Below are 14,520 nucleotides of genomic sequence, written 5' to 3' on the forward strand. Positions count from 1 at the left end.
GAGTTCAAGCCCCAGAACTGGCCAAGAAAAGGCCCCAAGGCGCCCTCTGACAATTGTGCAGACTGAATCGCATGCACACTTGAATGCTAAAGGGATCATAGCCAACCTCAGGCTGGAGGCAGAGGCTGCAGAGGACAATACAAGTCCCTCGGGGTCCACAGATCTCCCACCATAGGGAATTCACCCCCTCACTTCTTTTCTGGGCATCTGTGCCTAGAAGGTTCTTCTCCACCACCATGGGGCTCCAGCCTGTCTTCCTGGGGTGATGGTAGCTACAGGAACTAAGAAGAAGTCCAGAAGGATGGGTGCTGGAAGATTAGATATCTAGCTGGGCACCTGGGAATTTGTAGCCAGATACAACGAAGCTCCTTAACTGACTCCAGAAAAATAGCAGAACAAGAAAGATATGTGCACACTTGAAACTTTTAGGCAGATGTTTTATTTTATATAAAAAAAGGCAAAAAAGTATATTCTTGAGGAGGATTAAAGGAATGAAGACCTCTTCAAAGAGGAGTCTCCCAACCCCCATCCCTAAGATTGTAACATCAGCTATATATATTTTTAAAAAACAAAATAAACAAAAGCAAACATGAAACTTATTACCTGGATTGCACACACACACACATACATGCACGCATGTACACATGCACACAACAAGACGACATGACAGAAACATGTTATACAGCTTTTACCCTGGGATCCAAGAGCCCCAGATCTGAACTGTGATTCTCTCCTCTCAGTTTCACCTCCCAAAAGCCTAGAAAAGCCCCATTTGGAGGGGGGGGAGTGGCAGACCCAGACATACTCATGAATCGCACAGGTGAGCTGGGTGCCGGTGGCTTACACCTATAATCCTAACTACTCAGGAGGCTGAGATCTGAAGATTGTGGTTCGGAGCCAACTCGGGCAGAAAAGTCCATGAGACTCTTATCTCCAATAAACCACCAGAAAACTGGAAGTGGCATTGTGGCTCAAGTGGTAGAGTGTTTGCCTTGAGCTGAAGAGTTGAGGGACAGCACCCAGGCCCAGAGTTCAAGCCCCATGACCAACCAAAAAAAAAAAAAAAATCACACAGATCTGGACCTTCCTCCACATAGAGCCCTGGAACATACACACCTTGGCTCTTTCTTCCCTCAGGTTGATACATTGCCTTCTTCCTTGTGGAGTGCTTAAACTGCTAGCTCCTTTCTAAATGCTTTGTCCCTTGCCCTGAATATCTGGGAAACCACTCATATGAATGTACACACACACACACACACACACACACACACACACACACACCACTGCTACTTATTCTTTCCCTTTAGGAGACAAAACCAAGTCTGGCCCTACTCTCTTCCCACCCAGACTCACAGTGGTGATCTAAGGTCCTATGGGGCAGAGTCCAGGGAAATCCTAGAAGGGGCCCTCCAGAGGGGATAGGGTAGGCAGAGAGCTTCTTAGCCTGTGAAGGGACTCATGAGGGGACCCCCGCCCCATCACTGCATGCTCAGGGGAGGGGGCCTTTGGAGGGATGGACACAGCCCACTCAGATCTGTTCCTTGTGCTTCACATGGGCCAACTTCACATTCTCTTCCTCAGCGGCTGGTGGGGGCTGCTCCAGATGGCAACCAATCATGAGCTGGTACACAAAGACACCTGCAATGGAGCCCAGGAGTGGCGAGACAATGGGCACCCACCACCAGTGCCGGCCGGTCCTGGGGAATAAAGACACATGTCATTTGGAGCAGGTGGGGCAGGGCAAAAGAGGGGCCGGCAGAACAAGCCAGGTAAACACTGTACTCACGTGAAGACTTCCGAACCCCATCCAGCTAGGGCAGTAAAAAGGCGGGGGCCAAAGTCCCGGGCAGGGTTGACAGCATAGCCAGAGTTGAAGCCCATGGAGGTGCCAATGACCAACACTACAAGGCCTACTGTGAAGGCTTCCAGGCCACGGGGCACAGGGTTGTTGTATGGGTCAACAATGGCCAGCACACACACAATGAGAGCGGCTGTGCCGATGAACTAGGGAGTGACAAAAACAGAATGAGCAGCAGCTCCCCCTCCCCACCCTCTCATCCCGATGGTCCCCTGCCCTGCAGTCTTAACCAGGTGCCAGTGGCTCATGCCTATAATCCTAGCTACTCAGGAGGCTAAGATCTGAGGATCTTGGTTCAAAGCCAGCCCAAGCAGGAAAGTTCATGACACTCTTATCTCCCACTAACCACCAGAAAACCTGAAGTGGCACTGTGGCTCAAAGTGGTAGAGTGCTAGACTTGAGCAAAAAAACTCAGGGACAGCTCCCAGGCTCTGAGTTCAAGGCTCACAATGGACAAATATAATAATAATAATTCAGTGGGAAGCTGTATGTTTGTTTTTGTTTTGTTGGTCATGGAGCTGGGGCCTGACCCTGAGGCTCTTCAGCTCAAGGCTAGCACTCTACCACTTTGAGCCACAGCACCACTTCTGGTTTTCTGGTGGTTAACTGGAGATAAGAGTCTCACGGACTTTCCTGTCCTGGCTGGCTCTGAACCGTGATCCTCAGATCTCAACCTCCTGAGTAGCTAGGATTATAGGTGTGAGCCACTGGTGCCCAGTGGAAGCTGTATGTTGTTTTGTTTTGTTTTTTGGTCGGTCGGGGAAACTCTGGGCTTGGGCGCTATCCCTCAGCTCTTCAGCTCAAGGCGAGCGCTCTACCACTTGAGCCACAACACCACTTCCAGTTTTCTAGTGGTTTACTGGAGATAAGAGTCTCATGGACTTTCCTGTCCAGGTATGAGCCACCGGCGCCCCGTGGAAGCTGTATGTTTTATAAGGACCCACCACCATGTCCTGAGACTGGGGGTCCCCACAAATTGAGAAATCCAGAGTCCTGTTTCCCACCCAGTCTATGAACAACCAAGCTCACTTGTTCCCCCTTACACACACATCCCAGACCATACCTGATCAAAGAAGCCATTGACCATGTCCAAGTGTCCAGAGGGGTAGGTGGCAAAAATGCCAGCTGTGCCATTGGGGCCCGAAACTACAAGCACATTGTCGGCAAAGTTCCAAATTGCATCTGGTGACAGATCAGACAGAATAAGTGAAGTCTGAGGCCTCCCCATCTCCAGCTAGGTCTTCTCCACTCTCCCAAGGGTCACAATGAGCAGAAATTGCTATATTACTCTGGGGCACAGAGAAGGCCAGGTAGAGTGGGGTGGAGGGCCTGAGACTGATGATGTTGCTCAACTTGTTTCTCTCCCATTGTGCCCCAAACCTTGAGCCTGAGCATGAATGAATGAGTCATGAGCTCTGGGCCTGGGCAGGCCCCAGCTGTTTGTCATCACAAGGCCTGATGCCAACAGGTCCTGAGCTGAAGGAGGGGGCAATAGAGGGCAGTGGAGGCTGGAGTGCAGAATGCTTACCATAGTATAGTCCAAAAATGATCCCCGCACCAAGGAAGGCACCCAGTGTCTGAGCCAGGGCATAGATGGGCAGCTTGATCCAAGGCTCCCGTGCCAAGAAGCACATGGCAAAGGTCACAGCTGGGTTCAGGTGGGCCCCTGGACAGAGAAGAGATAGGATCTATTATCCATAGCCTACCACAGTGCTGAGGCAAGGGTGGCCTATGTATTTCTCCTCTCTGGCCCCAGCAAGATAGATTTCATTTTTTTTTTTTTTTATTTAGTTAGTCGTGGGCCTGAACTCTGGGCCTGGGCGCTGTCCCTCAGTTCTTCAGCTCAAGGCTAGCACTCTACCACTTGAGCCACAGCACCACTTCGGCTTTTTTTCTTTTTGCTTATGTGGTGCTGAGGAATTGAACCCAGGGCCTCAGGCATGCAAGGCAAGCGCTCTACCACTGAGCCACCTTCCCAGCCTGAGAGTTGAAGGTTTTAAGGGTCAAGTCTCTTCTGCCTCCTCCTCTCCCAAGAGCCCAGGGCTGAGGCCATGGCTATGCCCCATCCTTGGGAATACACCCCCTCCCACCATCTTCCTCAATGTTGAGGGACCTGGACTGAGAGTGGGATTCAAGTCTTACCAGAGACCTGGCCAGCTACCAGGATGCCCAGGGTGACAGCAAAACCAAAGGCCAGATTGATGGTGAGGAAACCACCGTGAGTGCCTCGGCTGAGAACCACCTGGGCCACAGAGCCACAGCCAAACATCTGTGTCAAGAAACAGAACAAGGCAGAGAGGGTGAAGCCTTACTGAGGGCCTACAGCTTCCCAGAGGGAAGGAGTGAAGCCAACAACCTCACGTGCCACTACCAAGAGGCCTAGAGGTCCTTCCTGGAATCCAACCCAAATCCCTTCAGCTGCAACTCCACACCCCAGAAATAGGAGACATGCTTTCTGTCCCACTGTAATCTACCCCAGCACTATGGGAGGGACTGGAAACAGGTCTATGTCTAAGAGCCTGGAAAATGGTTCAAACATGTTCTTCCAATTTTTTCTTTAAGCTCAGGAAAAGCGGGGGGAGGGGGGTGAAAATGGACAGCTTTTATTGTAGCACAGCTTCTTCCCTGGCAATGTAGGCTTGGAGCCCAGCGATGGGACGCACTCCCTCAGCCCTAGCTTCCCCAAAAGAGGCTAAGAAGGGGAGAGGGGGCAATAGGATGGCATGAGGGAATGAGTAGAGGCCAAAATGAAGTGGAATCCAATTCCTTTGATCCTAGGATGTCAAAGCACCTGGCATCTCACATTGGACCTGTCCCTTTTCTAGTGTCTCCTCTCTCCACTGCCCTGACCTCAGGGGATCCAAATTTCCCACTCAGATTTGGAGGTCCTGAAAACAATCATGGGAGTGGCTCCTCTCACTAGCCCCAGACTGGAACCCAGGGAAGAGAAAATGAGGAGATCAGTGCTAAATGTTCTTCCAGGGATGAGGGGATTGGAAAGAACAGAGCATTCTGATGTTGGAAGCCCAGAATGATCTGACTATATATCTGTTAGCCTTGTTCAAATAGGAAATTACTCTGCGCCAGCTGTAAAGAGCTTTGAACCCTCAGCACCAACCAAAGCGCTCCAGGCCAGCCCTGAATCTGCACTCTCACTTCACTGAAGGTACGTGCTGGCGCAGCAAGTACGTCAAAGGAACTGTGCGAAGGGTCCCATTCATTCTAATAGGTCAGTGGCGGTGTACTGGGTTGTTAAGAATGTTGATTATCATCTCTCAGACCAAGAGATAATGGGGAAGCCAGAGGTGGTGATGCAGGCCAAAGGTATTCATGCAGGTGAGAACAAAGGTCAGAGATGAGAGGGGGAGGTAGGCAGGGAAGCAGGCACGTGGAGGTGTGGGACGCTCTGCCTAAGGCCACGCAGGTCTCTTTACCTGCCTGAGGCCCAGACTTGGCTCCATCCCAGGAGGCCTTGGAGGGAGAAGCTGTCAGAGCCAGTTTCACCACCTCAAGGCTAATCTTCCTCTTCCTTCTCCACCCCACCCCCACCCCCTAGTTCTTGGTCAGTGCCCACCCCCAGGGTAGGTAACTCAGAGAAAGGGGCTTCGCTCACCCCAAAACCAACTCCAACTCTGCTACAGGCCCCCATCCCCCAACACATGGAGGTGTGTGGACGTGAGAAGGTAGCTCTGGGCCTTCCCCTAGGGGATCCCTCAGGCTCGGTCCTTTCAGTTCTTTCTGCCCTTAAGGTTCTGCTTTTCACTGACACCTGACGCTTCATCCACCTGAAAGCCTTAGCCACAAACCCAGCACTTTCCTTTTGTGGTCTGAGATAAGCCAAATGATCCCGGGGCTCCAAGGGAGGACTGATTGCTCATTTGGGGGGAGGGGTCAAACCTAGACCTGGGGGAAGGGATGAGGAGGCTCTTTTATGAACATGAAAGACAGCCTCCCTTTTTCTGGAGGCTCCAAAACAAGGTAGTTTGACTCATGATAAACACCTCCCTCTACTCCCTTTCTGGCACGAAGGAGAAAGGAGAGGGAACAACTGATATGGCCACTAGTCCTATGAAGCCAGAGGTAAGCCTGGACCCTCCTCTCATTAAACCCGCCTGCTCCACCACCTCCATTTATGGTAGGCTTCTTCAAGTCCTCCTAGCTCCCTCATTAAGCTTCCTAGTCCCCAGAGGAGGCTGACCGGTCTGTATTACCCAGGCAGAGGCTGGAACCCAGAAAATAATCCACCCGCTGCAATCTAGCAACTGAATGCAGAGGAGACCAGGTATGACCTCATGAGCCACTGAGAAATCAAAGAAACTAGCACAGGAAACCCAGACTCTGTCAGACCCAAGAAGCACACTGGGGCACATAAGAATCCAGGCTGAAGCTGGTGTAGCCGAGGAGTGACTAGAATTCAGGAGAGACCCAGGCAGAGAAGCCACTCACTCAGAGGGCCTAGGGCAGGAGAAACTGAGGCAGGAAAGTGAAGAAATTCAGAAAACCAGTGATCTTCTGGGAAGAAGCTGACACCTTCTGTGTGGGTGACTTGAGAGGGCGTGCAAGCCCTGTGGTTGGAACAGGCTCTGTGTGAGGGACAACTTCCTTCCCCAGCCTTCTATCTTCAAGAATCTTTTCTTCCTACTGGGTTATTTGCAGCCTATGTGGCCTGCGCCCTCTGCCCCCACCATGGCCAATTGTCCTCGCTTCACTGCAACTTTTGGACTCTCAGAAGCTTAATTATTCATTAGGAGCCAGAGATCCAGGGGCCCAAATAACCTAATAGGGGTCTATTTGGTTCTGCCTTCTGTGCCTCCTGGGGCCGGGTGTACTGAGAATGGATGAGGCTGTAGACCAAGGAGAAAGCAGGAGACGTTGGTGGCTGGGGACTGCAGGGGTGACCTCTCCCCTAGCCTGCGGCTGGAGGGCAAAGGAACAGGGCTGGGGGTGGCGGGGACAGCTGTCACTCCTGGAGTCAGAGCTGTCTGTCGGGGCTGGAGTTTGGATAGTTTGGGAGCAGCGGGGTGCAAGCTGGACCCTGAACCCTCGGAGCTCCGTTGGGGGTCAGAGCTGTCTTGAAACAACCGCACCTCGGATGAGCTAGGAATTGGGGTGCAAACGGATGGAGGCGGGGTGGGGGGACGGGAAAAGGGCTACTGCACTCACCACGAGGATGAGCGTCCCCAGGCACTCGGCCAGCGCCTGGCGGAGCAATCGGTAGCGAATGTGCAGCATCTCCCCACAGCGGTTCACCAGCTCCTTCTGTCGACCCATGGCGAGGGCAGGCGGCGGCGCTGTCGGGCGGGCGAGTGAGCAGCCAGGAGCAGCCAGCGGTGGCCCCGACCCGCAGCAGCTGCGCCCTTTTATAGGCGGCGAAAGAGGCCGGGCGGGAGCGCTGCGCCCCGCCCGCCCGCTGCGCCCTGGGGGCGGAGAGGCCGACACCCACCACTTACCCCAGAGGCGCCCCGTGGGGACGCTGGCGGAGGGACGTTGGTGAAGGGGGGGCATCTGAGGGCTGAGAGGAGGGGGTTGTGGAGATCTGAGAGCCAGGGGGGTCAGACATGAACTGGGTGCTGGCCGGGAGAGAGTACAGTTACCAAAGAATGGACTACCCCCCCCCCCGGCCCAGGAGCAGGGGCCTGTGGTTCATGCCTGTAATCCTAACTACTCAGGAGACTGAGATCTGAGGATCATGGTTCAAAGCCAGCCCAGGCAGGAAGTCCCCAACGAGACTCTTATCACTAATTAGCCACCAGAAAACCAGAAGTAGAGCTGCAGCTCAAAGTGGTAGAGTGGTAGAGGGCTAGCCTTGAGCAAAAGAGCTAGGGATGGGGCTGGGAAGGTGGCTCAGTGGTAGAGCACTTGCCTTGCATGCATGAGGCCCTGGGTTCGATTCCTCAGCACCACATAAGCAGAAAAAGCTGGAAGTAGTGCTGTGGCTCAAGTGGTAGAGCACTAGCCTTGAGCTGAAGAGCTGAGGGACAGCACCCAGGCCCAGAGTTCAGGCACCATGACTGGCAAAATAAATAAATAAAAAAGAGCTAGGGATAGCCCGAGTTCCATGAGTGAAAAAAAGAAGAAAAAAAAAAAAAACCTAAAAACTAAAAACAGCTGGGAAGTGTTGCTGCTGCTCAAGTAATTGATCACCAGCCTTGAGCCTTGAGAGGAAAAAGCTAAGGAACAATGCCCAGGCTTGAGTTCAAGCCCAGTATTGGTGTGTGTGTACACACACACACACACAAGGACCCAGTGGGTCTTCAATCAGGAGGCAGAAGAAAGGAAGCTGTGAGGCCCGGAGGAGAGATACTCTTGCAGTCCAGACCCATGTTAAGCTCACATGACAGGTGTGCTGAGTTCCAGAGTTCCCAGGCCCTTTTCCATGTACTGTGAGAACATGTCGCATGCTCCATGCATTCGTCTGCTATGTCCACAGCTGTGCCCACATGGCACAGGTCCTGGGTGCTGATCATCCTTGCAGGGCATTCCTCATGGCTGGGCTGAACTCTCACACGTGTACCTGGCCGTGCTGCTCACATGCCCCAGAGGCTGAGATGCAGTTGTCCTGACATGCCACATTCTATATCTTGCCAGCAGAGTTAAGTTCCAGATGTGTTTAACTTTCTCCTCTCCTACTTTGTTGATTTTCTGACCAAAGGGAGTCTGTCTTTAAAAAGAAATTGGCTGCCCAAAATATGGAGAGGGTCATGGACAATTTGCTATCTACTTTTCTTTTGCCAGTCATAGAGTTTGAACTCAGGGCCTGGGCACTGTCCCTGAGCTTCTTTTGCTCAAGGTTAGCACTCTACCATTTGAGTCACAGCACCAGTTTAGGCTTTTTCTGTGTATGTGGAGCTGAGAAATGGAACCCATGGCTTCATGCATGCTAGGCAAGCGCTCTGCCACTAAGCCACATTCCCAGCCCTTTTTTTGAGTCAGGGTCTCAGTATGTAACTCTCAATCCTACTGACTCAGCCCCCTGAGTGTAGGATTATAGGTGTGCTTGGCAGGGAACATCCCCTGCTAAGATTACAGGCTTTTATTACTTTTTTTTAAGTCTTCTGCAGTGCTGGGCATTGAACCCAGGCTCTCACAACATGCTAATCACAAGCTACATCACTGAACTACATACTCTGTCTCGGGCAATTGAGCAGGAGGTACAAGGCCCTAGATTTGACCCATAGCCCAAAATGAGAAAAAGAAGGAGGTGGAAAAGAAGCAGAAGAAGAAGAATCAGGAAACTGAGGCTTGATAAGTTGGGCCCTTCTCCCACGGGGCTTTACAGAGACTAAACAACATGGCTTCACCTCAGTTCTCCACAGCAGTATTGCCAGGGGAGGCCAAAGAAACCATGTTTGTTTGTTTTTTCATGCCAGTTCTGAGGCTTGAACTCAGGCCTTTGGCACTACCCCTGAGCTTTTTTACACAAGACTAGTGCTCAACCACTTGAGCCACAGCTCCACTTCTGGCCTTTTGGTGTTTAGTTGGAGATAAGATGTCTCACAGACTTTCCTGTCCAGGCTGGCTTCAAACCATGATCCTCGGCCTCCTGAGTAGCTTGGATGACTGGTGTGAGCCACTAGTGCTTGGCAGAAGCCACATTTTGTTTCCTTTTGTTTAGTTTTTTTTGGTCGGTCGTGTGGCTTGGGCGCTGTCCCTTGGCTCTTCAGCTCAAGGCAAGCGCTCTACCACTTGAGCCACAGCTCCACTTCTGGTTTTCAAGTGGTTTACTGGAGATAAGAGTCTCATGGACTTTCCTGCCCGGGCTGGCTTTGAACCGTGATCCTCAGATCTCAGCCTCCTGAGTAGCTAGGATTACAGAGAAACCACATTTTTGAGAGGGACTTAATCCAGATAGGCTAAGGGGCCTTGAGGACTTTTCCATTGAGAAATGGCTGTCAGAAATGAGAAATGTCTTAGTGGCAGTTCACACACAGAGAGATGTAATAGGGTAGACTCACACTCATGCAAATGTGCACACACATACACATAAATACCCCACCCCCACATAGCTTGCAGTCACATGCTTGCCTATAGACAAAACTCTGCTTAGATAATTACAGGATTTTGCTGGACACAGTTGACTCATGCCTGTAATCCTAGCTACTTTGGAGGCTCAGCTGTGAGGCTCATGGTTCAAAGCCAGCCTAGGCAGGAAAGTCTGTGAGACTCTTATCTCCAATTAACCACTAGAAAACTGGAAGTGGCGCTGTGGCTCAAGTGTAGAGCATTAGCCTTGAACTGAAGAGCTCAGGGACAGTGCCCAGGCCCAGAGTTCAAGCCCCATGACCAACCAACCAAAAAAAAAAAAGAGCTCCAAGACAGTGCTGAGTCCCTGAGTTAAGCCCTAGGACTCACACATAAAAATTTTTTATTATTATATGATTTCATTCACATGAGAGCAGGGCCATAGGCACATATATCTAGGTAGGTATGTATACTTGTATATGTGTGTATATAAACACATTATATATCATATAGCTATCATATGAATATATATGATATATCATGTATGTATATATTATACAGGAGCTTCTCATAGCCCTTGGCTTAGACTCCCCTACCTCCTGGGCTGGGAGGCCCCATGGTGAATCAGAGAGCCATCACTGAGTTGCCTGCCTGCTAGCTGTATTTCTAACCTGTGACTCAGAGACAACCCTAGACTCTTGGTGCCAGAGCCCCAACCACAGGTTATGAGACTGGGGGAACAGCCCAGGCTGCCTTCCCTGCTCCCCACCCTGAGTGTGCTTCTCAATTCCTCATTCCATCAAGTGGGCCTGCAAAGACAACAGCAGGCCGGAAATCCTGAACTCAGGCCTGCAGCCCTCCTTTCTCCCTGCCCCATCCTAGGCCTGCTGGCAGCAGGGACTGGGAAGCAGAGCACGGGAGAAAACTGGGGGCAGTCTATGAGCGTCCCTGTACACACATGTGTGTGTACTTAGCTCACATAGGAAAAACCAGGTGGCTGGTGATGATAATCCTAGCTACTCATGAGGCTGAGATCTGAGGATTGTGATTTAGAGTCAGCTTGGGCTGGAAAATCCTGAGATGTTCATCTCCAATTAACCACCCAAAATCTCCAAGTGGAACTATAGCTCAAGTTGTGGAGTGCCAGGTCCTGAGTTGAAGCTCCGGTACCAGGGCCAAAAAAAAAGTTCCAGGAAAGTATACAGATACATATATGTGTGTGTGATCCATGTATTTATGTATATATGTATGTACTTTAGGTCTATAATCCTGGAATAGCAGCTTACCAACTGTCATCTTTGTGACCCCCTTCTAGTCAATGCAGCTCCACATCAAGACACATAGCTTAGTAAGCAAAACAAGAATTGGATTTCAGTATCATTGTTCCCCTATTCCTCTAATCAGGGCCAACTTGCAGGACCATGACCCTATGTACTCCTACCAAGCTCATTCATATCGATAAGGAGGTGTACACAAATGTTCACACAGGCTCATACATATGCCCCTTTTGGAGATGGTTGGGGTTGGGACTGAGAAAGTACAGATAGGTCCATCTTCATGTTTCAGGTCCCTGCCTGCCTGGAGAAAGGGAAAGAAACACTGCCTTTTAAGAGCCCCAAGAGGGGCTGGGAAGGTGGCTCAGTGGTAGAGCGCTTGCCTTGCATGCCTGAGGCCCTGAGTTCGATTCCTCAGCACCACATAAGCAAAAAGAAAAAAAGCCGGAAGTGGCGCTGTGGCTCAAGTGGTAGAGCGCTAGCCTTGAGCTGAAGAGCTGAGGGACAGCGCCCAGGCCGAGTTCAAGCCCCACAACCGGACCCCCCCCAAAAAAAGAGCCCCAAGGGTCCTTAGTCTCATCAGCTTTTTTCTTTTCTGTTCTTTTCTTTTCTGTTCTGTTCTTTTCTTTTCTCTTTTCTTTTTTTCTTTTTTTTTTTGAACTCAGGGCCTGGGCTTTGTCCAGGCTCAAGGCTAGCACTCTACCACTTGAGCCACAGCAGCACTTCTGGCTTTTTCTGTGTATGTGGTACTGAGGAATCAAATCCAGGGCTTCATGCATGCTAGGCAAGCACTCTGCCACTAAGCCACATTCCCAGCCCCTCTTTTCTTTTCTTTTTCTTCTTCTGCTCTGCTACTGAAGCTTGAACTCAGTGCTTGGGCACTGTCCCGTAACTTTTTCGCTCAAAGCTGGCACTCTACCACTTGAGCGACAGCTCCATTTCCTGCATTTTGCTGATGAATCAGAGATAAGAGTGTCTGGACTTTCCTGCCTGGCCTGGCTTTGAACTGCAATCTTCAGATCTCAGCCTCCTGAGTAACTAGGATTACAGGCGTGAGCCACCAGCATCTGGCCTACCAGCCTTTCCTGAGTCACTTGGGAGGAGAGGGATGCCCACACAGAAGTGCGAGGCAGGCACGAGTCCGGGGCACAAGTGAGTCGGTCTCATTGCTCCACAACTCTGGGAGCATCATTCTCCTCGTAATCCATGGGATTGGCAGCCCTTGGAGAGGAAGGCAGAAGAAGGCATGGCTTCACAGAAGAGGCAGCTTACTGAGGCCTCAACCCTCTGAGTCACACAGTTCACCCAGGGCTCTCTGGGCTTTCTCTTGCAATTGATAAGGACAGCCAGGGCTGAATGCGGGCCAGGAGCCAGCCACTCTAGGAGCTTCAGGAAGAGGCAGGTGAGGAGGTCCCACCTCCTCCCATGACATCTTGAGCAAGGCCTCTGTCTCACCTGGGCAGGGAAGGGGCCTGCACAGCCCATCCTCTGTGGGAGGTCATGACTCCTTTAAGGTCAGAGCTGAAGGAGTGGATTCTCAGCTTAGGGAAGGGCTAAGGATACAAGTTCCAGCCTGCTGGACCAGAGGGGCTGGCTGGGGCCTTTAAGGGTGGGGGGAAGAGTGCACACCCTTCATTCCCCTCCCCCCTCCCAGAAAAAACCTTTTCTGCCTGAATGAGAGCAGCCTGAACTAGCAAAAGAGAACTTTACTGTTAGTGAGTCAGAAGTGGGGAGCCGGGTGGGAACACCAAAAGCAACTCCTCCAGAGTCCCCTCCCAGCCCTGCAACCCCCAACCTCTTGCAGAGCCTTAGAGGGAGTGGGGGAGGGGCAGAGCCAAACAGACGCTCATTTTCAAGGATAGGAAGCACTTCTTCCCATTTTGAAAAATAACATCCAGGCATGGGAGTGTTCTCCCAGTTTCAGAGATGATCAAGTTGTGGTTTAAAGAGACGCAACCTGCGTGCGTCATTTAGCTGAGTTCTGAACTGAGATTCAAACCCCCACGGGGTGGGGGAGGATGGGAGAAGAGGCCAGGGAGCTCTACAGATCTGAGATTTGGGCAACAGAAAGCTAACATTTAGAAGCTATTGAGCCCCTCCATGCTCAACCATCTTTCCAGCTATCCCAATCTTAGGGCCCAGTTGGAAATGATTTCTGCTTCCAGGCAGTGGGGGAGGGGGAGGGCTAGCTCTAGACTGGAATGAGGAGTAAAGAGTAAAGATGATTCATCTGATTATGAGCATCCCCAGACTGGGGACCTGGCGGGCAACTCCTCCTCCTGCGCCAACAGTTACCCAGACAGGCCCATGAATGCGAACCCCTCTTGGGCACTTCCACACAAATATCCAGTTGGACCTTGAGAAAATCCACCTTCTAACTTTTATTATAGGGACCTTAGCTGCACCCCTGGGGTCTGAGCTGCCTTCAGTAGCCTTTGAGGGGATAGGACAGCAGAAGGGCATAGTGACACAGCAGAGAAATGGGATGGAGGCCAAGACCCTTGCTGGAGAAGACCTAGAACCTATTTTTATTTTTAATTTCATTTTATCATCAAGGTGAGGTACAGAGGGTTTACAGTTCTATAAAGTAGTGAGTACATTTGTTGCCAAACTTGTTACCCCCTCCCTCATTTTTCTCTCACTTTTGCTCCCTCCTAATCCCCTCCCCCCCCCATCCAGAACCCAGAATCTTGGGAAATAAGTGGCTAAGGACAGAGGTCTCTCTGGCAGACCCAGAATTTAAGTGCCAAGATTAGACACTGACCAACCTGGTGGCAACCACCCAAGAGTCCATATCTTCACATAGTGATGTCTTCTATTGGAAGCACTTCTAGGGCTTCGAACAAGATTTAGGCATGTTTTAGAACTGGATGCTGATGGCTCATGCCTAGAGTCCTTGCTGCTCAGGAGACTCAGATCTGAGGAGCTCAGTTAAAAGTCAGCTCAGATAGGATGAGACACTTATCTCAAATTAACCACAAAAAAAGCTGTGGCTGAAGTGGTAGAGCCCTAGCCTTGAGTGAAAAAGCTAAAGGACAGTGTCCACACCCTGAGTTCCAGCCCCAACACCTGTGCATGCACGCGCACACACACACACATACACACAGCAGCAGCAGCAGAAGAAGACTTTAAGTTCAAACCCCAGTACTGGCACACACAAAAAACGTTTTATGTGCCTGCCGTTTACAGTGCTCACGCCTGTAATCCTAGCTACAGCTCAAAGACAGTACCCAGGCACAGAGATTAAGCCCCATGACCAACAAAAATAAATAAATAAAAGTTTTATGTTTTGAACACCAAGCTACACAGTCACCATTGCAGCAAACATTCTTTTTCTTTTTTTCTTTTGTTTTTCAGTCATGGGGCCTCAACTCTGGGCCTGGGCACTGTCCCTGAGCTCTTCAGCTCTAGCCTAGCGCTCTATCA

General features: G+C 50.9%; 1 protein-coding gene across 1 annotated transcript; it reads right to left on the reverse strand.

The window, feature by feature from the left end:
• Window positions 1-1,024: 1,024 nt before the first annotated feature.
• On the reverse strand, window positions 1,025-7,209 carry Aqp3 (aquaporin 3 (Gill blood group)). Its single transcript, XM_013026706.1, has 6 exons — window positions 7,022-7,209; window positions 4,001-4,127; window positions 3,387-3,524; window positions 2,922-3,040; window positions 1,787-2,004; window positions 1,025-1,697 (listed from the first exon to the last, which is right to left on the reverse strand). Exons 1-6 carry the CDS (start codon window positions 7,127-7,129, stop codon window positions 1,529-1,531), a joined length of 879 nt encoding a protein of 292 aa, XP_012882160.1. The 5' UTR covers window positions 7,130-7,209; the 3' UTR covers window positions 1,025-1,528.
• Between the last annotated feature and the right edge of the window lie 7,311 nt (window positions 7,210-14,520).

This window comes from Dipodomys ordii, unplaced genomic scaffold, assembly GCF_000151885.1.
Source record: "Dipodomys ordii isolate 6190 unplaced genomic scaffold, Dord_2.0 Scaffold95, whole genome shotgun sequence".
Taxonomy (NCBI): Eukaryota; Metazoa; Chordata; class Mammalia; order Rodentia; family Heteromyidae; genus Dipodomys; species Dipodomys ordii.

What these genes read in the sequence shown, in the direction of transcription:
- Aqp3 (XM_013026706.1), bottom strand. Translation starts at nt 7,129, where the DNA reads ATGGGTCGACAGAAGGAGCTGGTGAACCGCTGTGGGGAGATGCTGCAC. An exon ending in TGGGGACGCTCATCCTCGTG is followed by an intron (nt 4,128 to 7,021) that starts GTGAGTGCAGTA and finishes TTCTTGACACAG; the next exon opens with ATGTTTGGCTGTGGCTCTGT. An exon ending in TGGGGTTCGGAAGTCTTCAC is followed by an intron (nt 1,698 to 1,786) that starts GTGAGTACAGTG and finishes TTTATTCCCCAG; the next exon opens with GACCGGCCGGCACTGGTGGT.